The 24,107-nt window shown below is 40.5% G+C and overlaps 1 protein-coding gene across 4 annotated transcripts in view; it reads left to right on the forward strand.

Annotated features, from left to right (window-relative positions):
- The window catches only part of ITPR1 (inositol 1,4,5-trisphosphate receptor type 1), a 149,165-nt gene that overhangs the window by 46,719 nt on the left and 78,339 nt on the right, over window positions 1–24,107 (forward strand). For 2 of the 4 annotated variants that reach the window (XM_048488193.1, XM_048488196.1), the window contains 4 exons: window positions 8,655–8,690; window positions 11,745–11,792; window positions 15,241–15,373; window positions 16,549–16,739. The exons of 1 other annotated variant lie outside the window; for it this stretch is intronic. In XM_048488193.1, coding sequence (XP_048344150.1) covers window positions 8,655–8,690; window positions 11,745–11,792; window positions 15,241–15,373; window positions 16,549–16,739 — 408 coding nt within the window. The remainder of the gene's footprint in view (window positions 1–8,654; window positions 8,691–11,744; window positions 11,793–15,240; window positions 15,374–16,548; window positions 16,740–24,107) is intronic. One more of the 4 variants, XM_048488192.1, reaches the window with a different exon arrangement.

The following is a 24,107-nucleotide window of genomic DNA, read 5'->3' on the forward strand; positions in this document are numbered from 1 at the left end:
GAAAAAAAAAACATGAGAAATGTGATCTAGATAACTCTACTTTAGAGAAGCAAGGAACCAGTGCTTTTTGTATGGGCTTTGAAAATCGTGACTAATTTACACCTGTCACAAGAAGTACATATATACTAAGTTCCATACATTCCAGTTCCCATGTAGTATTTTGTAAGTAGTTTTAGCAATCCTGTGTGCTGGAAAAGTGTGTTGCACCAAGGCCCCTTCCGCACGGGCCAATAAACCTGGGGTAACAATGGGATAAAACCCATTTTGGGGGGAACTTCACACGGTTCCTGCCCCTAATGTGAGTCCGCCCGCTTTGCCCTCCCCCAAAAACGGGTTATTTGAGAAACATGCTATCTGCGATTCTTTGGTTTTAATGCGGGTTACAGCCACTTGCGAGCGAACAACTGCCCTGAGAAGCATGTTACTTGGCCGCACTTCCCTTTTTTTCCCCAGTCCCCGCCTCTCTGCTGCGAAGCTACGCAGGAGCACAGGGGTGACAGCGTGGCTGTGGAGGTCCATGCCTGCCTGGCCCCACAGCTACACAGCAGCAGGAGGTGAGTAGAAAAAAACCTGTGCCTCTGTGCGAAGGCGCAACAGCAACTCGCATTGCCTCTGCAAGATCCATTCGCTGCCTGTACAGAGGCATGCAAATGCCCCGCTGGCAACATGGGTTGCTTTACCCCGACTGCAACCTGCTGTACTTTGCCTGTGTGGAAGGGGCCCAAGATTAAAGCGTTCCATCTAACCACAGTTAGTTGTGGTGCCCAAATCTGGGTAATTTAACAAACTGGGGTTCTAAATTAGAGTTCTAAAGCAAAGTAAAGCAAATTAGAGTTCTAAAGCAAAGTAACTTCCATATTGTAGTAAATTATTGAGATCTTTCTTGCTAGGAGACACCACCCAGCATCTAAAATAATAGATAGCCTAGAAGGGTATGTGTGTATAACAAAAAGATTGAGGGACTGTCCAACTTCAGCTGTCTCCATAAATGTTTCCTTGGCCTCTATTCTATGTTTCTTTCATCAGTATGTCAAGTTGTATTTAATTCAACTTTCACTTGTGCATAAGATCCTTCTGTTGGACCAGTGCTTCTTGTGATGTGACTTTTTTTAAAGGCTGTCTTTTAAAAACTTGAACTGCTTCTGTTCCATGCCATTTTTGTGAGCTTGTCCACTTTATAAGATTTTATTATTGACACGTGTGTGTAAAGTGTCATCCCATTGTGGCTGATTTATGGCAACCCGGTAGTGTTTTCAAGGCAAGAGAGTAACAGAGTTGGTTCACCATTGCCTTCCTCTGCATAGCGACCCTGGTATTCCTTTGTTGTTTCCCATCCAAGTGACCTGCTTAGCTTCTGAGATCTGACGAGATCAGGCTAGCCTGGGTCATCCAGAGTAGAGCAGTTATTGATGGTGGGGTTGTAATTTTTTCTGCTTCCCCTTTCTACGTCTCCTTAAGCATTTATTGGTCTTAATTTGGAAATTGGCGTGATGAAACTTTGGGGACAAAGTTGTAATCTTGCTGACTTATAGAACCTTCCGGAAGTTGACATATGCCGCGAATGGCCGTGAGAATTGCTCCAGGTGTGCTAGTCAGATTATGTTACTTTGGGAGTATAATGTTCTCCTTTTAAAGGTCAACTAAATTGATGAGTAATGAGGTAGACTTTTAATTAATTTAAACCTGGAGAGCCAATTTGCAGCCTTTAAAAAAAATTGCATTGCTGTGTTCACTGAAACTTAAAAAATATTGTTCTAACAGCTTAAAACAAGTTTAGCCAACCTTTTTCTAAAGCTCATTTATTTATTAAAGATACCATGGTTGCCTGTTGCTTTAAGACCTATACATTTTATGTACTTATATTCTTCATTGGTTGACATTTGATTCTTTCATGTTCTCTCCTAATCGTTTGTGCAAATTAGCTATCATTTTGAATGTGTAAATAAAATAAGACTGAACTTTGAACACATGAATTGCAGGAGAATTTTGAGGTTTATAAATTATTCTACAACAGTTTTTCATTGAACTAAATTAGCATCAAAGTGGCTGCTGTACCAGTGCCTTTTAAACTCAGCTTCCAACATCTTTAAGAACTGTGTGACATGCAGAAATTCCACAGGTGTAGTTTCACCTTTCCATATTGGCATACTAGAAAAATGTACCAGTGTGAGTCTAGATCTGGTGATCTCTTTGGCTCACGAACAAACATATGCTAATAACTCTGCCAGCTAGGAAAACGATTTATACCTTGTAGTATTGCCGCAAGCCAGAAATGGGGACAGCCAAATGACTAGAAAGTGTTATCTTGAAGCAGGAAGACCAGAATGACCCTTGTGGTTTGGTGATGGTGGACAGACTTGTTCTCCATGGATAGATTAAGAATTCCCAGGACACAGGGAAACAATTTTTTTTGCCTTATGGTTTGAGCCCTTAGATGGGATGAGCTTTAAACTACTGCAACTTAAAATCCTAATTAAACGTTGTTTAGGGTAAATACCAAGTAAATGATGAAGGAATAGTGTATGTTCACCATTTCTTTGTGTCTTTGTTCAGCCTGGTACTTGTAATTCTTTTTTCCCACTTTTTATTCATTTTTTTAAAAAAACTTCCTTAATATTATGAATCTCTAAACCTAATCTCTGTAATTTGACCTTGCTATCTGAAATGCAGGAACACAGAGGCAGCGGATAAGCTTGCCATTCCTGGACCATGATAGTTCCAAATAGCAACAAGGCAATATATTGCACTCATGCTGCTGTGCATGAGCAAAGCAAGAGGCTCAGCAATTAGTCAGAGCCTCTAAAAGGCAACCCTGGTGTAGAGTGCTGGGTGTACAGATTTGTCCAGAGAGAGATACTCTTTGAATTGCTGGTGGCACCAATTACTACCCAGCTTGTTTTGGTACATCAGCAGGAGTAAAGGAAAGGGGCAGTGTTGCTAAAGCTGTCATGGACTAAATTTACTTTTCTAAATTTTCTTCAACACATTGCTTGTATTAGAGGACCCTCCCAACTGTGCTGGTAGAATATATCCCTTTTCATAACAGGGATTAGATAAAATCTGACCAAATTCAGAATTTGTTGCTTAGCTTATTTGTTAATTGTGGGGTGCACCCCTCACCTGGCTCGGTGCTGCTGTGGGTGGCTTCCCTCCTTCCCATTACGCAGGTGATTTACGGTCCAGGCACACTACCATTGGACTGGGTGTGGGTGGTTCCTCCTTGCTATTCCTCCCAGGCCCCCTGGCTGGTCCCTGTTGGTTGGACTGGTGGGCCATCTGGCCACTGGTGGCTGACCTGCGTGAATTGTGTCAGCTGGAGCCTGAGTGGTCTGGCCCAGCCCTTGAGGCCTCTCTCCGGCTCCCTTCCTTCTCCTTCCTTTCCTCCTCCTTTGCTTCTCTACCTCACTTTCCATCCTTCCACAGTGCTCTCCCTGTCTTTCCTCTCCACTCTTGCTTCGGCATCCTCCCCTCTTGCTTCTGTACTGTTTTTGTTCCCTCCCACCTTCTGGTTCTGGCTCTGAAGATTCTCCCCCATTCCCTGGACTGCAAGCTGTCTATCTGGCCCATCCCAGGTGCCCAGTAGCCCAGCCTGAAGCTCTGCCCCCTTATGAGCCCCAGGAAGGGTGGGGCTGGCATCCTTCATGCCTGGTTGTTCTGGAGTGGCCTCCCCAGCTCAGGACCTTGATGCAAAGTTGCCCATCCCACGCCGGCTTTTGTCACTGTCGGCTTTTTCTCTGGGCCCCCATAGAGAGACCTGGTGGCTGAGGTCTCCTCAGACTTGCCGCCCTCCTCCACATCCTCCCTGATGCCGCTCGTGAGTCTTGGGGGTGCAGAAGGAGGACTGGCGACTATGGCATCGGCAGGGAGTTGGGCAGCTGCAGCAGTGGCCTCCAGTGCAATGGGGAAGTCTGGGCTTGTGGCTGCTGGTGGCTCCAGAAACTAATCATATTGATCATTCATTCATTGACTCAACCCAGTGTCTGGATGAAAGAAAGACTTAGATGCATTTAGACCTGTAGTAGTCATCTGAAAATCAGTGCAAGCTGTGATTGTAAGTTTGGGCTTTTATGAATTCTCAGTTTCCTCAGGTTTAACTTCCTGTTTCTTTGGTGAGTTTTTCAGGTCAGCACACATTTTGCTCCCTCTGGAGGTCAGTTCCGTATTACACAGCTTTAAATGAAGTATTTCTTCCTGTAGTTTAAATCAGCAGCTTTTAATGTTTGATATAAATTGGCGTTATATCTAGTTGGTCACTAGAGGGAGGAAAGCATGTGCAGAACTGAACCCCTTGCACAGAAGAAACAAGGTTAGATGCCAAGAAACTGGGAATGCGTAAAAGCTCTTTCTTCTGCAAGTAGTGTTATCCAGTGTTGCTATTTTGTGAGCTAAATAGGTCTTAGCTATGCAATCTTATTAATTTTTATATTGACACAGGAAATTTTGAACATACTTAATTACTGGTTTTCATATAAGTCTTATAGGGTTTTTTTTTTAATTCAGAGTATGTTGGAGTTAGGATAGGAAAGAGCCATCAAGTGTGTTCAGTGTCTTTCCCTTAGTGAGAATTGTTGCTGTCCGCATGTCTGGCATTAGTGTGGATCTCATTAACCATCAAACAAAACTATTCTTTCAAGATGATGACTTCTACGGCTAAGATTAGGTTAACTCTTTCCTTTTATAGGAAAAGCTACGAAACCAGAAGATATAACTTCTAGGTAGACCACAGCACATTTATAATTAGATGACCATGATGAAAGTTTAGTCTTTTTTTAGGGATGTGCAATGAAGTCTTAACCAGCATTAACCAGTTATTAACCAGGAGCAGCAGTGGCGTAGGAGGTTAAGAGCTCGTGTATCTAATCTGGAGGAACCGGGTTTGATTCCCAGCTCTGCCGTCTGAGTTGTGGAGGCTTATCTGGGGAATTCAGATTAGCCTGTACACTCCCACACACGCCAGCTGGGTGACCTTGGGCTAGTCACAGCTTCTTGGAGCTCTCTCAGCCCCACCTACCTCACAGGGTGTTTGTTGTGAGGGGGGAAGGGCAAGGAGATTGTCAGCCCCTTTGAGTCTCCTGCAGGAGAGAAAGGGGGGATATAAATCCAAACTCCTCCTCCTCCTCCTCCTCCTCCTCCTCCTCCTCTTCTTCTTCTTATTTCATCACATATGGTCTTTTCTCTATGAGAATCCTAGCTGTTACATTTTTCTTTAAAGACTGGCTTAATGGCTTTCATCAGTCCTATTTGGCATTCTGAATGTTTCCAAGAATCCATTTAATAGGTGCCGTTTAATCTTAGCTTCTGTCGTTTTATTTAGGGTATGTTCACAGGAATATATTACATGGTTTTGTGCCTTCTCTCAGAACATTTTACAGTGCCACCCTAAACAGAATTTGACTCTTCCAAACCCATTGACTTCAGTGATCATAGAAGTGTATAGTTCTATTTAGGATTACGCTGTTAAGAACAATGAACAAGCATTGTTTTGTTCTGTAAAAACAATATTCCGGCACATGTTTATGATCAAAAAGGGGGTTTGAATTAGCATTTCTGATGCAGCACAAGGAGATGGTGTTGTGAGATAATCCTGAGCCTTTTTGCTTTTTCATGCAATCTGCTGTTTAAACGTTGGGTCTTTGGAGGTGGTTTACATTGCCTTGTTAATTTCTGTGACCTTTTCCGCAGAGGTCACTGAGGTCACTTAGAACATTTCCAGAATGTTTTTGATTTCCCCTTTTACCATAATGCCTGTCCGCACTCACCTCCTCCAAACATTTCATGGTCATTGTTTGGAGGGGGGGGGGGGTTGCTTATTCATTGAAACAATGCTTCCTTAATGTATTGTCGAAGGCTTTCACAGCCGGATTCAACTGGTTCTGGTGGGTTTTCCAGGCTGTGTGGCCGGTTTTCCACCAGACCACGGCCACACAGCCCGGAAAACCCACCAGAACCAATGCTTCCTTAATTCATTGCTTCAATGCTCTGAAGATCAATGTAATTAATTCTTCATTGATTCACACAAAACAAACAAACAAAAAACCCCAACACAAAATGACAAAAATAAAGAAACAAGAGGGAAAGGAGTGAGGTGAGGAATGTGAAAAAATGGGGCACCAGGTGCTGCGGGAAAATTGGGCAACAGCACATAGTAGTGAAAATGGACAGACTTTTCAGTGGATAATATGACTGCACTGCGTGGGAAGCTGGCTGGTAAATGTTGAAAAACAACATAGTGATAGTGTTTTCAAAAACAATGAAGCAGAAGATGTTTTCAGATCTAAAACTGTGTAGAACTCCATGGAGGAAACATTTTATTATCATCCTGGAAATGTTCTAAGTGATCTGAGTGGAAAAGGCAATTGTAAAATGAGTGTTATGGTTGTATGCTGGTTCCAAAATGTGGCCAGTGCAGTTTAGTTGTGTTAGGTTTTAGCAGAATATCCAGAAGTGACAAATTCTAAACTCTTTTTCTTAGTCCCCTAATTTCCCTGTCTTTTCCTTGTGGTTGAAAAAGAAACTACTTCTTAATTAGCATGTGACTGTCAAGCATCCTTCAAATCTTGTGAGAGCTGTTAGTTGCTCAGTTGCTTCCAAATGTTTAGAAGAACATCAGGAAGGGCAGCACTGCAACATTGTACAAGAGAATTATGTTACTTCATAGCAACAGAGGACTCTCCTGCTTTGTCGAGCATGCTGTAATGTTGTCAAGGCAAATGGGTTAAGCTGATGTATAGTCTGACTAGACTAATAACTAGAGCGATTGCTGGAATTATGTACTTGTTGAGAAATGCGTCAGTTGTCCTGATGCTTATGCCAGTGAAAATGTAATTAAACCCTTTCCTGCTACTCCTATTCTTTCATATTAATCTTCAATTATGTAAGTTGAAATGTTAAATCTACATTGTTATTCTTTAAAACCATTCTTCAAAAAAGAAGCCGCTTGATTTATCAATACAATTTTATGTTCCAAAAGTATTTCAGCAGCTCTGATAAATCTGGGAAGTATTTAACAGAAATCCTCTTGATTTAAGAACAGTATAACAAATTAGCAATAGGACTTTTTTTAGCAAAAGATGAAAAATTATCAAACTCTTCCCCTTTATAATCCCAAAACTGTTCAGTTGCTTCATGCATTCTTTAGTAATCAGCCTTCCTTCAGAAGTATGACTTTGTTTTTTGGCTGCATCTCCACCTATTCAGGATATACCTGCTACTGATCCTTCTGCCTCTAAACTGGATCCAGGAAAAGATTTTGAAAAGCTCTCCAACAGGTTGCTTCTTTCTTTTAAGAAAGCTTTTATTTCATTGGTTAGTTTCTTTATGTTACTTTGCTTACAGCTTCATTTCCAGAGCTCTTCCCAGTCCCCTTTCTGGTAAACTTGGAAATCTGCCAAGGCAGAAGGAGTTGCTTGAGATATTTTTCATTAAAAGTGGTGAAAATGTTTGTGACCCCTCAAGTATATATCTGATGATGAGAATATTATGGGGCTGAAATATGAACAAGTACATGTAATTTTGTGTCATAAAGTGTATCCCTTCATTGCGGTGCAGTCTGTTGTGAATGTGGAAGATTTCCCAATATTGGAGGCAGTGTGACTACTCATGCCCTCCTTGCTGGGATCTGAGTGTAGTGGAGATCTTTTGGAATGTGGGCCGCATATTTTTAAGTTTAATAAGTCCTGGACTTCAGGAAACTCTGAATTTTTTTTACGTTGTTTACATTTACTGCATAAGCAGAGACTTTTCAAAATGAACTTTAAAGGATGCCTTAGAAGTCAGAAAAACACCCACAGTTGTTTCTGTTCTGATATCTGAAAATGTAAGTAAACACCATGGAATTAGTAGTTAGGCAAATGGATGCTGATTGGCAGCCGAGTAAACCCCACTGTCTCCTTTATTTTAAGAAATGGGGTTGTTGCAAGGTAGTGGTTCCTCAGCCACAGACAATAGTCTTTGCATTTTGATAGATTCTCCAGTCTAGTCACCATTATTATATTACATATGTTAGCTTGATTCTTGGTAAGTCTGAGACAACTAGTTCCACGTTAACCATTCTGTTTTTCTCAGTCTTCTGCTGTGTATGAAGACTTGGTTTATGTTGGATATTTTTGTCTACAATTGATTTTGTGTAATCTGTTTGAATATGTTCTTAAGTTGTGGTCTGGAATTGTATATTCAGTGCGGTGAATATTCTGTCTTGCTTCTAATGACAAGCATTGTGGAAATCTGTATATTGTGAAAGTGGAAAGCAAGGTTAGAAAAGTAAATATAAAGCTAAAATTGCTATGCATGTAAGTCTTGGAATGTTTTTTCTTCTGTTGTTTTGGATTAGAAATGTTAATACATCCGTGGAATTCAAGTATCAAAAGTAAACCACATATTTAACTAACCGTCTTTGAAATGCCAGTGTACACACAACTGGGACTGCGAAAACCAAAGCAAAGTATGCAGAAGGCGGTAGTAGAATATGTATATTTTAGCAAGGGTTTAGTTTTGGAAAAGGCTTTTCTTAATATATGGAAAACCATATACTAAAGTCAGGCCAACTCTGTGTTTTTGTTTTTTTACCTTTTTGACATTCCTTAAGATGTTGATCATGATTTCAGAAGAAAGATTCATGACTAATACATTTTCTTTTTAAATTTTGCTTTAAATAGCTGGCACAGCCAACAGAAACGGATTGCTCGGTGCAGGTGTGTCACTCACCTATATTTGGCAAAGACAAATATTGGTGATTTTTGAAGTAGCAGTGGTTGAATATCAAGTGTGTGTGTCTACGTTTGGGTGGCTGAAAGTCCACTTGGGTCTTTATAGTTTAGCCGTAGTCTTCTTGTTTGTTCCAGTGCTCAGATGGTGGCTCAAAGGGAGCAAATTTAACCTGGCTCAGCCAACAAAGGATTGGGGGGAAATTATGCAGCTTTAAAAAAAATGTATCCTGTCTAATATTTCCAAAGCCTACATACAGTATTGCCCCAGTTAAACTAACAGTATCCTGCAAATTAATCTTTTTCTGGACCGGGTGGCCCTTCAGCTATGTGTCTGATTTTTAAATTATTTAATTTTATACCACTTGTGATAAACCCCTTGAAGGGAACACATTTGTCATTGTTATCCTCTTATTGTGTATTTATTTTGGGACATGCCTTCGTCTTCCATGTAGCAGAATAGTGCATTTCAATGTTTTGCAGTTCAGATATTGCAAAACTTTGTGGAGTGATGTGTGTGTGTGCGCGTGAGAGAGAGAGAGAGAGAGAGAGAGGAGGGGATTTTTACTATAGAGCCACATCAATCTGCAATTTTTGTTTTGGGAGGGAGGCTGCATTAGTCCAGTTATGTGGGCAATGTCATAGGTTCCAAAATCTTGTGTATCTTGGCCACATCAAATTCCATGATATACTGGTCTCCAGAATACATGGTGGTGGCTCCTATGGTTGCCAGCTCTGGGTTGAGAAATACCTAGAGATTTCAGAATGAACCCCGGGGTGGGCAGGGTTTGGGGAAAGGAGGGACCTCAACAGGTGTAAGCCCATAGAGTCCACCCTCTGAAACTGCGGTTTTCTTGAGGGCAAATGATTGCCTTTGCCTGGAGATAGTTGTACTAGCAGGAGATCTCCAGGCCTCACCAGGAAGCTGGCAGCTCTAGTGCCCCCACAACTAGCTGCAAATTAAATCAAAGCGGCCAGAGAGCCAAAGAAGCTCTTCAGCTATGTAATTTAAATCACTAGTCAGTAAGACAGGATTTAAATCATGGTTTTCTACATAAAGACTCCAAACTGGGTTTTTTTTTTACTGCCTGCTGCTATTATACATTTTCTCTAGGCAGAGAATAATATGATAAACCTCATGCTGTACACACAAAAGATCCCAAGACTTTTGGAGTAATCTGCTCAAAAGGTTTCACTTTCTTTTTTTGACTTCTTGCCCCTCCCCCTTCATATTTAGCTCCTTATGCAGATCTATTCCACTCCAGTCTTCTATTCACTGAACTTCTCGAAGCTTAAGAAATAAAGGGTTGATTCCATGTACATAAATTTGCAAAGGAACAATGAGATTACAGTATTTTTTAAAAACTCTGTATGGGTTTTTATAATATTTTTGCTGTGAAGAAGAGGCGTGTTATATCTGCAGACACAAATTCACAGTTTTGAGAAATGCAAAGCCAAGCATCTGTAATAATATTTTTTAGACAGAAAAACTGCCCAAAATAATCTGACAGAAACCTCTAGAAGATCATGTCATTGTGCATGGATTAATGGAATTCATTTACCAAAATAATGTAAATATTACAAGAATATATAACACCATGCTGCATAATTGAAAACGAATCCTTAATAATCTGTGCACTATAATTTATTTTAAACAGAAAACTATCTTTAGGTAGATTTTTCTCAAAAAGAATTTAATTTAAAAAATCTGATTTAAATACAAAATCTAATTTAAATTAAATAAAACTGGTTTTTTTGTTTCGTGGATAAAAATATATATATTTTTATCTCCCCTTGGAGTATATATATATATAATACATACTGCCCTATCAAACATAAATTGATTTCACTGCCTTAGTAGCATAGAATGCATTGTAACAACATATAAAATTACAATATTTGACATATTTATGTAATTTAACAGTTATAAATGCCTCAGTTTTGCTCAAACAAGAATGTAAATATATCCAGTACTTGAGTGAAAACTGCAAGCTGATGCATCCTATGATGCCTTGGCGCATGTATCTTAATTTTTGTTGTCTGGTTAGAGACAGCTAAGTTTTCAGTGAAGCTTTTGGTCTGTGTCTTTGGTGCAGATTCTCACTTTCTGATCTTTTTCTCTCTCCTGCAAGGTAGGCCAATAATCTACTTTTTTTGCCCCATCTGTGGCCAAATGTGTCCCAGTGGTGTGGGGAAAGATTAAAAGGTCAACCACAAGTCCTGTCAAGAAGGTATCCAGCAGCATGCTCTCCTCATGAAGATCCAGTTTCCTTCTAGGTGCAGAAATGCATTATGGATTTAAGAGCTGTGTGGGTGTACAGTTTGCCCCCCCTGTCTTTAAAAGCATTTTTCTCATTCTAAAGGAGAATTTTTTTCATACAATAATTTTTCTGTACTTGCAAAATCTTCCATAGAAAAAAATTGAAAAAAGCCCTCAAAAATCAAAAGAAACCATTTCCCCCCCAAATGTTTCTCCCTCCCTCAGAAAGCTCTTGAGGCATTAAAAGGGTTATAGTTCAACTTTTTAATGTTTGCTCTTGCTTAGAAAAAACACTGAAAATCTTGATTTCATTTCAAGGAAAAGTGAAGTGTATCTGTTTTCCTTCTCAAACATTCCCATATTTTGAAAATTAGATTTGGAAAAGAGTGAATTGTGTCTGCAGTAATGGCACTTTCAACCATATGTACATATGTGTGTGTACATGTGTATGTGTATATGCATGGGTGTCGCTGGTAGCACTTCTGTTTCCTTTATTATTGTCAGTGTAACAATAGATGGTGACTTTTTGTATTCTCTGTGTAAAAAAAAAGGCAAAAAGAGATGCTTTGTATGGTTTGACATTACCGTTCACTTTGACATGTTTTAGCCAAACTGGAAGAATTTTAAGCATTGATTAATGAGATGGCTTATTAGTACAATTTCACCGTTGTTGCTCTCAAGTATTAGATTCATTATGACAACTAGCTAGTCAACAGATGCAACATCTATTTAGTGCTTCATTAGTATCAGACTTTAAAACAGAATTTCTGCATACTCACCAGGAACTTGATCCAAGTCAAATACAGAGGAAGCTTGAAGATCGTAAAAGGGTATGTATATTCAGTGGTGGTCTTGTGGTTTAACATGCTGGATTCTTTAAGTACACTGGTGCATCCTCTCTTCCTTTTCTTTGGTTTTTTTTACCAGCTTGCTGAAAATAAACAAGGTAGCTTGTGGAAATGCTAGATTTATCACTTTTAACTTTTCAAAGAAAAATACCATGGAGTGAAGATTACGTGGGAGGCATTTGGGTGTGCTTATTGTTAGGATCTGTATATGTGGTGTTTAAACAGCTTGTTATCTGTCAGCTGGAAGACCCTAATTGATTTCATATATGCCACTGTGAACTAATATCCTATGGACATCCATTAGGGCAATAAATTACATTTTCAAAAGCTGTGGAATGAAGTATTTGATGGTACAGTGTATGGATCTTTGATTATATCATCTTTCTTGCAGCAGTCTCTTCACCAGACCAGCACCCTTAGCCCCCTGCTCCAAATTTATTTTAATATTGTCAGACTGGGAAACTGTTTCCCAACCAATTCAGCAGTGTGCAGGAGAATACGTGTAATGAATTGTGCTCTGGCAATAATGTCCAGTGTTGCTATAATGCTTGGTGTTTAATGATATCATTATTCTAGATTTATAACTGGGAACTAGCACAGGTGCCCAGTCTTAATTATTATAAACAGGCATACCTTCATTTTATATGGAATGAGCATCAAGGTGGCTGTTTCGTTGATAACTCAATAATTGGTAGCGGCAGCAACCAAGAGTAAATGTTGTAGAAATCAAAAATGTACAACTGTGACTTTCCTTTACTGTCAGCAAGTAACAAGGTTTTTTTCTTCTAAAAGATGGGAAGGCAGTCTCATTTGAAATATGTCTAACTCGTCAGGCAGATATTTTAATGTCAGTCCTATAAGCATCAGGATTGATGTCAACTATGGTAGCTGACGGGTGGTGTTCATTTCCTTCCAAATGACTTGCATCTGGAAAGACCCGTGCTCTTTGTCTGGCTTGTACTGCCATTATCCTATCTTAGTTTGGTATCTCATTCATGTTTTGCTGTTCTTTTTTCTAGCATCCTTTGAGCAGGGCGGGACTTGTCCCCTAAAAGCCCCTTTTGTGTTATCACATCTTTAGAAGCACAATCTAGTTAACAGAACTATTTGGAAGTTTTCTGCTGCACAGGGTGGATCCTGTGGTGCCATGCAGTGGTGGCGAACCTTTGGCACTCCAGTTGTCATGGACTACAATTCCCATCAGACCCTGCCAGCATGGCCAATTGGTCATGCTGGCAGGGGCTGATGGGAATTGTAGTCCATAACATCTGGAGTGCCAAAGGTTCGCCACCACGTACCTGTTTACCAGTGAAAGGAGGACAGGAAAGTGGGATTTCTGTCACTTCTTCCCTCACATTACAACCCTCCATTTTTAGTTACCACGCAGCTCCTGAGGACCTCTTGATCGTTAGGAGCAGAATTCTGGAACAGAGTTACTATGTTTGTCTCTCACACATAGGGCCATAGATGATCATTCAAGACCAAGATTATCATTCAAATTTTTGTACAGTAGCAAAAACATAGCTAATTTATGTTTACATGAACAATCTTTGATAAGAGCCATATGCTGCAGGTTTTGGCTGGTGTAGGACTACATAATCTTTTTCTCCAAGAAGATAGTAGGTAGGATCCAGATGACTTTCTTTTTAATATCAAAAGGGTCTGCTTGACGAACTCCCAATGAATTTAGTTGGTACAGAGATTTCTGTGACATTTATTTGATGATACCTTTGGAGATGAGACGCACATAAGTGTTTCCAACAATTTACGACGCACCAGCTGCTCACCTTGTAACTTCAGTGCAAGCATCCTAACAGTTCACAGTGAGAATGCCGCCCATGGTTCCCCATGGTTCATCTCTTCAGCCTCCTTTTCAAAGGGTGCTCTTTGTTGCGAAGTGTAGATTATCCTGAATGTGCACAAAGTGCTGAAGTTGCAGCCAATTTACGGCAATCCTGGCAAGGGGCTTTCCAGGCAAGTGAGAAGCAGGGGTGGTTTGCCATTGCTTCCTCTGCAAAGTCTTCCTTGGTGGTTTCCCTTCAAAGTACCAACCTTGCTTCGCTTCTGAGATCTGAAAAGATCAGTTGACATCATGCTGCCTTCCCTCCTGCAGATGATCGTAGCAAAATCTTATACGTTTTCTATCTTATTCTATTTAGTCCTTTTCTTAGTCCACCTTTGTCACTGGGACGGAAGGTGGATAGATTCAGGTGACTGAAAACCCTGTGGCATCCATAAAAAGCCTACTGTCTCACACCTGTAACTGAATGGGGAGGTAGTAATTTAGCCTCCATTCAATGAAAAAGAGTACTGCTGTAGTTGTGCTTTCAGTTTCTCTTTTTACAGAGTACCAGAAGAGAGATCCTTGTGCTAGAGGATTGTACAATCTAAAACTTGATACAAGGGAAATGACACAGGTGGGGGGATGCAGAAGCAAAAAGAAGCAAGGCGAACAGCACGTGCTTAGGCTCAGCTTATGGAGGGTGGATGCTAAAAGGTTGGGTTGAAAGCTTTGCAGAAGGAGAACTTAAGGAAGCTAAGGGTGATGGAACCAGAAGGGGGAAGGCGGTGGGGATTATTTATTTATTATTTAATTTATATGCTACCCTTCCCCATAGCTAGTTGGTCTGAGAAAGGAAACACAAGTTTAATGCTGTGCTTTTTTCATTTGAATCCATCCTAGACTTGTAGAAGATAGAAGTGTTAGAACTGGGAGTTTCAAACCCAGCGAAACAAGCTCAGCACCATTAATTAAACCGATTCCAAATACATTAGGAAGGGGAATCTTAAGAGAGATGGTCCTTTTAGATCATGATATCTCTATTTTTTAAAAGTTTGTTTTAAAGTTTGACTTCAGTACAAGGGATGATGCTGAAACGGTCTGTAAAAAACATTTTGGGCATCTGGAGAATATAGAGCTTTAAATGGTTAAAGTTAGGGAGTACTTGAAGCATTTCCTTGGTTTGAGTGTTGGTGGTCAATATTCAAATTGGCTGGCTGGTGAGGATGAACATATATTCTCCAGAATGATAAATGTTCAGATCCTTTTAGGATGAGCAGCTCATTGATCCCCCTCAGGGGAGGACAGTATTAATATTTATAGTAGCCACTTTATACTGTGCATCTTTTCCTCTGTCTTCTATTTCCTCTCCATATGGGAGGGAGAGAGCTTGGATCTAGGAACTACTCTTAGTTTGGTATGGCTTGTATACATTCAGTCACAATATTCCCCAAAGCTTGTGGTGGGAGCTTATACCTGGCAAAAACATTTTAGCAACATTTTGGAGTTTTGTTACTTGAACCTCCAGTGTTCTTCTTTCCTGGTGAGCTTTTTCCACTAAACTGAAAATAATTTTATCTGTTTCTGGGTGTGTAGTTAGCTGGCTCATTATATATGGAATTTAACCCTTTTTAATGTCTTTGAATTAAGGGTGAGGCACTCAGGCAGGTATTGGTCAACCGTTACTATGGCAACATCCGCACAACAGGAAGAAGGGAGAGCCTCACTAGTTTTGGCAATGGCCCACTATCTTCTGGAGGCCCTAGTAAAGCTGGAGGAGGAGGTAAGATATACACTGTGCTAGTTAATAATTTGTATGATGACAGCCTGTTGAATGCTCTGTTGCTCTAGAACAGACTGCATGTTCCACAGGTTCAGCAGCTTTCTCAGTAGGCATTTTTTGTTCCTCCAACTTCTTTGTCACTCATAGAAGCAATTCATTCCCAAAATATTGTGAATGGATATGTCAATTAGTTGAAGCTTTTTCCTGTTTTTCTCTTCTGTCCCTTGTTTACCATACCTTGCCCTGGGTTACTCCTCACTTCCTTTAGGTTGGATTTTTATTGCAATAAAAAACTACTAAGTCTAATTCTATAAAAGATGAGCTATTAGGCTGATTGAAACCGTCACCACCCTTGGCTATTATTAACCCTTTTGAAATTCTTCCTTAAAGGAATGGGGCGGAGGTGGATTTGATGAAAACCACACCCAATGATGAGTTAAATCCCCATTTTCCTTCCTGATGCCCTCATTCTAAATTGAGGACCCCCCTGCCCCGGGGCTTGCAACTTACCTTTTACCTGAAGAAAACCTCTGATTTTCATTATGTGTTTTGCGATGTGAGCCATGATCACGTTCCCCAAGGTCCGTCCCAGCCTTACCTACCTCACAGGATAAAATGGGCAAGAAGAGAATGATATAAGCCGTTTTGGGTCTCCATTGGGGGAAAAGGTAGAAAATATATAAAATGAAATAGTGGTCATTCAGTCCACTTTGCTGAGTTTTTTCATAAGCCACTGTGACTTCCATTATTGGACACCCAGAGGTGTTTTTTTGTCTGTCTTTGGAATCAATTCATATCCCCATCTCTTTATGGAAGTTGTTCCCCCAAATGTTATAGTTTCCACTGCTGGGAAATTGTAGACTAGTAACTACTCCTATGGCCTTTCCACAAACCTATATAAACTTGCAAGTGAGCCTGGCTTTTTCCCCCCCAATTTCTGAGTACATTGACTATATGGAAAATTGTGAAGCTTTGCTGATACGTAATACTTTTTTATGGCATCCCAGACATGTGCTGGCACTTTATTAGGGAATAAAACTGTGAATAAATGGGAATATGTTCACAAATAAACGTTATTCCTTTATAACAGCAGAGTGAATTACATTTCCTGATAAAAATAATTAAGTGAAGACCTCGAGGTTCATATTTTTTTCATGATTTAACAATTTTTCTAGGAGGAGGGTCTGGTTCCAGTTCAGCAAGCCGTGCAGAGATGAGCTTGGCAGAGGTTCAGTGTCATTTGGATAAAGAAGGGGCATCCAATTTGGTCATAGATCTCATCATGAATGCCACCAGTGATAGAGTTTTTCATGAGAGCATTCTTCTAGCCATTGCCCTCCTAGAAGGTGGTAACACTATTATACAGGTAAGAGAAGTATTAGTATACCTCTATTACAAACCTATGTGTATGTGTGAAAAAGAATTAAGTATAAAGGTAATTGAGTCTACTGCACTGTATGGAGATAGGATCCATTATACTCAGTTGCTCAAATTAGATGAAAATATCTTATTTAGTTTCCAGGGGCAAAGTATTATTTGTTTTTTAGAGAATGGAATACTTTAGGCACACATTAAGTCAAATTACCACTGTATGAAATAACCCCACAGTGGGGTTTCACAAGTCACAAGTTGCAGTAAAGAAATACGCCAAATGTAATTTGATCTTAGAAGATCTAAGAGGTTATCTTAATCAGATTTTCTAAAGCAGCTCCGAGCATGAAACTTTCCCCTCAGTTTCTGGGTGCTCTATAGGTAGTGGGTTTGCTGCTCTGAGGTAAGTTTTGTGGTGCACAAGGAGATTATTGAGATAATTGAGACTGGTACACAATTGATACACAACGGAGAAGATTTATTTATTTACAGGTCGGTTTTAAAAAAATAAGCCAGCAGCACAAGTCTCCACTAGAAACCTGACTGAGGCACCTGGTTATGACTTTAGAGAGTAGTTAGACTTTTCTACAATGCTTTCAGGCACAATCAGACTTTTATTGACTAGCCACTAAATTGGATTCTTTCTCACGCATAGATTTCCACCCACACCCGCCTGCCCTTTCCCCAGTCAGACTGAAATGTACAAGGTCTGCTCATCATCAGATAGAGGCCTAACAACCAAGCACTCTCTTCTCTTCTAAAGATAGAGCTAATTTTTCTGCCATACAACCAGGCAGAGCTACATGTCAGCCCATCTTTTCTTTTTCCTCAGACCTGAGTTGTCACTGATCTCTCCCTAAAGCAGAAATCAACTCTCCTTTCTTCTGTGTCCCCTCTAGCTTCTCACCCCCTTTCTCAAAGGTGATTGGATGCTGGAACAACACTCCTATTGGCTCATCTGAGTGGCTTATTTTTCCTTCAGGGTCAGGACAGTCTGCTGTCTGTCACAGATCTATATGGTCATTTGATCATATCTGATATGATCACATGGTTTCTTTCAGAAATTCTATTGCATCTTTGAAATATCACCTTGCAGGTTATTCAGAATGTATACTGTAATAGTCTTCATCGACAGCAGTAATTGAACTAGGGTATTGTTCACATCTGTGATAGGACACTTGGTGTAGGTTATTGGATGTAGGCTATTTCTCCTGTGTTTGATTGGCTCTTATATTTGGTTATGTTTTTGAAACTGATTAGATTATTGGAAAGAAGGCTTGTGGTTTTTGTCTTTTGAGATAAACAAAAGTGTTCAGCTTAAAATGACTTTTCCTTTGCATTGTCTGTTCCCCTCTGCCTTTCACTTGAGAAATTAGTACAGTCAACCTTAACCTCAAAAGGTTTCCACTGACACACCAGAGCCTAACCTAAGTTACTTCAGATAGATCTCGGAAGGGAAGTTCCACTGTTATTTATGTTGTAGACTATTGTTGTTTCTGTTTAGTTTGATGCTGGTGAAAAATGTGGTGAGCTACATGTTAAGGAGAAACTATTTTTGTTCTGCAGAAGTAGAGAGGTTTCACTAGCATTTTATTCAAACCAACCATATTTATTAGCGGGTGTCATGGGCAGTGTGCTGTCTCTCTGCCCTTTTACAATAGCAAAGACTAATATTTCAAATTTGTAATTGGAAGCAAGCTGTGGGTTCCCTCTCTTGCCTTGTCCCGTGTGTGTGTGTGTGTGTGTGTGTGTGTGTGTGTGTGTGTGTGTGTTTTGTGACAGTTCAAAGAGGGAACATTCCCAGAATTTACTGCAAATTTTAGAGAAACCATATTTTATTCTGTAATTCAAATGTGTTGTGCAGCTTTCTGTCACACTTAGCCAAACATTAGCATGTTGAAGCAGCAGGTTTAAAGGTCCTCTTAAACGGCAAGAAGCATCCTCATTCTTAGGCAAGAAGCCTAAGAGAGACCATTTGACTTTTCAGAAGTCTTTAGCCTTCCCATAGTATAACTTAAAAGCTAGTCCGGTTGAATCGTAGCATTTGGGAGATCCGAGTTCGGATTTACACTGTCAATATACCTAACATAGGGCTGTCAAGCCCACAGTCAGGGTGTGGGATCCTCATCCCAAATTCCCATTTCCTGCAGCCTCATAAAATGGTGGTGAGGAGGAAATTTTTTTAAAAAACTGATTAAAAAAACTCACTGGCATTCCCCTAAGTGATGATGTCACTTCTAGGAAATACTGGAATTACTCAAAACTCTCCCTTAAAACAGCTCTCCATCTCCCACCAGTTGCCAGGTGATGGCAATATATATAGTGATTTGTTATATAGTGATATATAGTGATTTGTTAAGGCCTAACAGGCCCCTATGGCTCTGACATCTTTTGAAAAAAGAATCTGACACAAATGTAATCAATAAAACACCGTCTTGTCAAGTGCAGTGCTCTTCCAAAAGCCATCTGAAGGATGCTGTTCGTTAGTTCAAGACAGACTAACGTTATAGTAGTTTTCCCATTGCACTGTTCTGTGTCTGTATGTGGCACCAGCTGCTGGTATGCTTCTTTTCCTTCCTTTACAGGATACAAGAAGGTACTTGCCCAAATAAAACTTTGCTATTTACACTTCCCCCCATAAATAACATCTAAAAACTCTTCCTCGTATAAAATTCAGTACCATAAATTCCTCTCATGTAAAGCAAGCTTGGCAAGTGAGCGACAATGGAGGCGATTACTCTTCCAACACTTCTCCCTCATTTGTCACATGGAAAGTATATACCCTATGGGATTTCTGGTAAGAGCCTGGCCCAGCAAGTTACATCCAAGCAAGCGTCTACAGCAGCAGCCTCATCCACTGCCATTATCTGTGTATCTTTGCAGAGGAAACAGATTGATATTTCTTGGCCTGTAATTTGCCTAATAAACATCTTTGGATTTACTGCTGACTTTAACAAGCTGTCAAGAGAACAGAGAAAACTCAAGAAGGAGGTTTGCCCTGGACGCAAATGAGGGCCACTGTTGTGAAGAGGGAAAGAGCTACCCTGACCTAAATGAAAACTCCCAGGATAATAAAGATGTGGGACTGGTGAGGAAGGGAGTAGGAAGTCAAATGAGAAGAAGCCATGGTCTCCTTAATTCCATTTGTCCTTAGAGATTTTGACTCATCCTGATTATGGCTTAGTTCCACCAGAGTTTTTATGAATGGGATTTTCAAAATATCCCCTAAAATGCTGGGGTTTTTTGTTTTGCTTTTTGTGAAAGTGGGGGACTAGGGTTGCAAATTCTGGACTTGGAAATACCAGGAGATTTGAGGGGAGCACTGAGAGAGTGGGGTTCAAGGAGTGAGGGACCTTGGTAGGGTATAGTGCTATGCAGTCCATCTTCCCAAGCAGCTATTTTCTCCAGGAGAAGTGGAATAAATATTTTCAAATAAATAAGTCATTTATGTAGTCCAGAGATCAGTTGTAGTTCTAGAAGATCTCCAGTCCCACTTGGAGATTAGCAACTCTAGGGAAAACCCAAGGAAAGGGGTGGTGGATATCTGTAATGGGAAATATTTGGTGTAAATCACCCCCTTTCTATCTCTACAGAATTCATGCCAGTGGTTCCCCCTGATAATTCTAGTCCTGGTCTGATACTAAGTGCTATGCTACCCTGGTTTTCTCTTTCAGACCCTACTCAGACTGACTAGGGAGAAATGATAAGTTTCTTGGGATCTCAGTCAAGAGATAATATTGATGTTGTCTAACTAGCACAGGGGTCAGCAACCTTTAACATCCAAAGAGCCATTTGGACCTGTTTTCCACAGAAAAGTAAACACTTGGAGCTGCAAATACTTTTTGACATTTAAAATGAATATAACACTGTATATATATTTTAGACTGTTACGCTTTGTATAAACAATTATAGTGTGTTGCTTATGAAATCCATGAAGTGCTACAGAGAAAATTATATTTTATTTATGTAAATAACACATTTTGAACTCTTAAAAAATAACCAAAAAACACGCCAAGTTGAAGGTCTCTTTCAAATGAATTAAAAAGCTGAACTTAAATTATCCATGTAGTAAACAAAAAATGCTGTGAGCCGTCATCCAAGTGGGCTGGATAGACAGCGGTGGTGATGCAAACGACAGCAAGTTGCACTTGGGACACGGTGAGCGCGCCTCCCTTCCCACCCACCCACCCACCCCCTCCTTCCTTCCTTCCTTCCTTCCTTCCTTCCTTCCTTCCTTCCTTCCTTCCTTCCTTCCTTCCTTCCTTCCTTCCTTCCTTCCTTCCTTCCTTCCTCCCTCCCTCCCTCCCTCCTCCCTCCCTCCCTCCCTCCCTCCCTCCCTCCTTCCTCCTTCCTTCCTTCCTTCCTTCCTTCCTTCCTTCCTTCCTTCCTTCCTTCCTTCCTTCCTTCCTTCCTTCCTTCCTTCCTTCCTTCCTTCCCTCCTTCCTCCGGCATCCTTTCCCCTCCTTCTCTCATCTGGTGCCTGCTGTCACCTGCCTGGCTGGGGGCGTCCTCCGTAGATGGCCCAGGATAGTTGTGCGCTTGCTTATTATGGCAAAGCGTGGTCCTCAGGTTGCTCAGGTCTCAAGCCACACAGAGCCACAGTACAAGGCAAAAGAACCGCATGCGGCTCCGGAGCTGTGGGTTGCAGACCCCTGAACTAGCATAACATTCTAAATACCCTGGCTGAGGAGAAGGAACGTTGATGTATTTACCCAGGTATTTTGTGCTGGCAAAGTATCCTCACAAGACTAATCTGAAATGGATGAATATTTTACTGTGCTCTAACATCTGCTTTACTGTTGCCATAGACTTTCTGGATTAGTTTAAAGACACTGCTAAACATCCTTCCTGATGTTCACCATGCCCATATCCTGTATCTTCCCCTACCTGTCTGTACAATCTTGTCTCCAGCTTTCAGAAAAAGGATTTATCTTTGGTTGCTGAACGGTAGCTATTTATCCTTTGGTGGCGGTTGACTGTGTAAGTTACACTTTGCAAGTTGAAAGACAATATAAATGTCCATCTGAAAGAGTGCATGCATTCGTTTCACCAATCTGTACTTCTAGGTTTATAATTTGTTTTAGTTTTCTATAGATTGTTAGGGGTTCTTGCTATACCACTCAGTTTCTAGCCAAACTTCTGTTTCAATATTTATGCAAATGCAACCTCCTGAGTTCCAAACTTCTGCTTGGAAGTTAAAAACAGGCCCTGCAGATACCCCATTCTGTCACTCTTTTGGTTCTGGTTGCAGGCTTCTCAGACAGTGAGGAGGAGGTAACTTTTTTCAAACTATTTTCGCCAACATGCAGCTTTTAGAGATATACTAGTTCAGTTCCTCTAGAAACTAAATTTTCTCTTATCTTTTTAAAGTTACTTCTCCAAAAGAATGGACTAAGTTAGGCTTTTAGCTGAGTAGAGAAGAACTGTTATAACTCCAAATACATAAAAAGAATGTTTTAATTTGCTTGTAACGCAAGGTGTTGGTTGGTAAGAGGGAAAGCATATAGGTGAAGAAAAATATACCACAATTGCATTTCAAAGGGAAAACGAGCTATAAATGCAATAATCTCTTCCTAGGTCTAAAATGTATCCCCCTGTAATACTGAATTAAGAGGTAAACAGAATAATTTGTTCCTCTTCAATGAAGCCGTAGCTTGAACCTTCTGTTTCCCAGCCATTCCTGGAATTTCCGAGGCAAATCTCTTTTCTCTAACATTTTCCAGTTCCAAAATAAAGTTCCCTGCAACAGAGGCAGCATTTTCCCCTTTTAGAAGAAGAAGAAGAGTTTGGATTTATTTTTCCCCCCTTTCTCTCCTATAGGAGACTCAAAGGGGCTTACAATCTCTTTTCCCTTTCCCCCTCACAACAAACACCCTGTGAGGTAGGTGGGGCTGAGAGAGCTCCGAGAAGCTGTGACTAGCCCAAGGTCACCAGCTGGCATGTGTGGGAGTGCACAGGCTAATCTGAATTCCCCAGATAAGTCTCCACAGCTCAAGTGGCAGAGCGGGGAATCAAACCCGGTTCCTCCAGATTAGAATGCACCTGCTCTTAACCACTACGCCATTGCTGCTCCTTTAATCATCTCTCTTTCTACCTATTCAAAAGGTATTTATTCCTCACCAGCCTATATGTTTGTTCTCCTAGACCCTTTAAGTAAGAATGGTCACCCTCTAGAGCCCGGCTGACTAAATACTTTCTGGAAATAATTGATCGATCCATTTTCTGCTTTTAATTGTGTCACTATTATCTAGTTTCCTTCTATTTTTCCTTTTAAAAAAAATCCTCATTTTCTGTAAAGTGCCAGGGTGCTACTGCACTGACTCAAAATGAGGTAGTTATTAGAACATGGGTTTTAGATTTTTGATTTATTAAACAGCAGGTTATTCTCTCTTTGCGCTTATTAAAATGTAAAACAGCATTTTCCAGTTTTACTTGTTAAAAATATGCACCTTTTCATAAGGTGTCAGGGTCTCTGACATCCCGGATCCATGAAAATTAATGATGAGTAAACTGGCTTACATAACTTCCTCTCTCCGGAAATTTAAGTCAATGCATTGAATTAGGGAGCTTCTCCGTAGCTGGACTATTCTGCCATTCTGAATTTTTTTAAAAAAAAATCATTGATTTTTGTGTACCATTTTGAAAATACTTTATGTTCACAAAACATAGCTTAGATAAAGGAAATGTAATTATAGAGCCAAGGGGAAGGAGGATACATTTGGAGTTTATCCTACTAGTAGTGAATTAAACATTGTTTATATTGCACTTCAATATAATTGCACTTCAATGCCTTGCTTCAATTGCACTTCAATTGCACTTCAGTGCCTTGCTGTATATCTTAAACCTGCACAGGAGGCCAGTATTATTGTCCCCATATTGCAGATGGAGGGCTGAGGCTGAGAGAGATCTGCTTGCCTAAGGCCATCAAGAATGCTTCAGATGGGGCCTGGAGATCTCTTGGGATTACAGTTTATCTTCATATTGCAGAGATCAGTTCTAGGGCTGCCAGGGCCCTTGTCAGGGGAGGGGATCCTGTGTCCTTGGCCTCTACCCCCTTCAATTACAATGTCGACTGGTCTTTGGCTGGGAAATGCAAGGTTTCAGTTTGAATATGGAACAAACAAATATTGTAAGGGACCATTTAGTCAACAAGCAGCTCTGAGATTTAGTGGCTAATGTGCTGCTTTAATTAAACCCAAGAGGCTTTGATCTTCCTGTGATTGTTTCAAGTAATGCCCCTCACAGGTGGGTCCTAGGGACCATACCGGGGCAGTAGCCCAGAGTATCAATAGTGCCTTTGTCATCCCCATGGGACAACCTGGCGCTGAGACTATGTGAAAATAATTCCCACAAATCAGATCTG

The sequence above is a fragment of the Sphaerodactylus townsendi genome, linkage group LG03, assembly GCF_021028975.2.
Source record: "Sphaerodactylus townsendi isolate TG3544 linkage group LG03, MPM_Stown_v2.3, whole genome shotgun sequence".
NCBI classification, from domain to species: domain Eukaryota; kingdom Metazoa; phylum Chordata; class Lepidosauria; order Squamata; family Sphaerodactylidae; genus Sphaerodactylus; species Sphaerodactylus townsendi.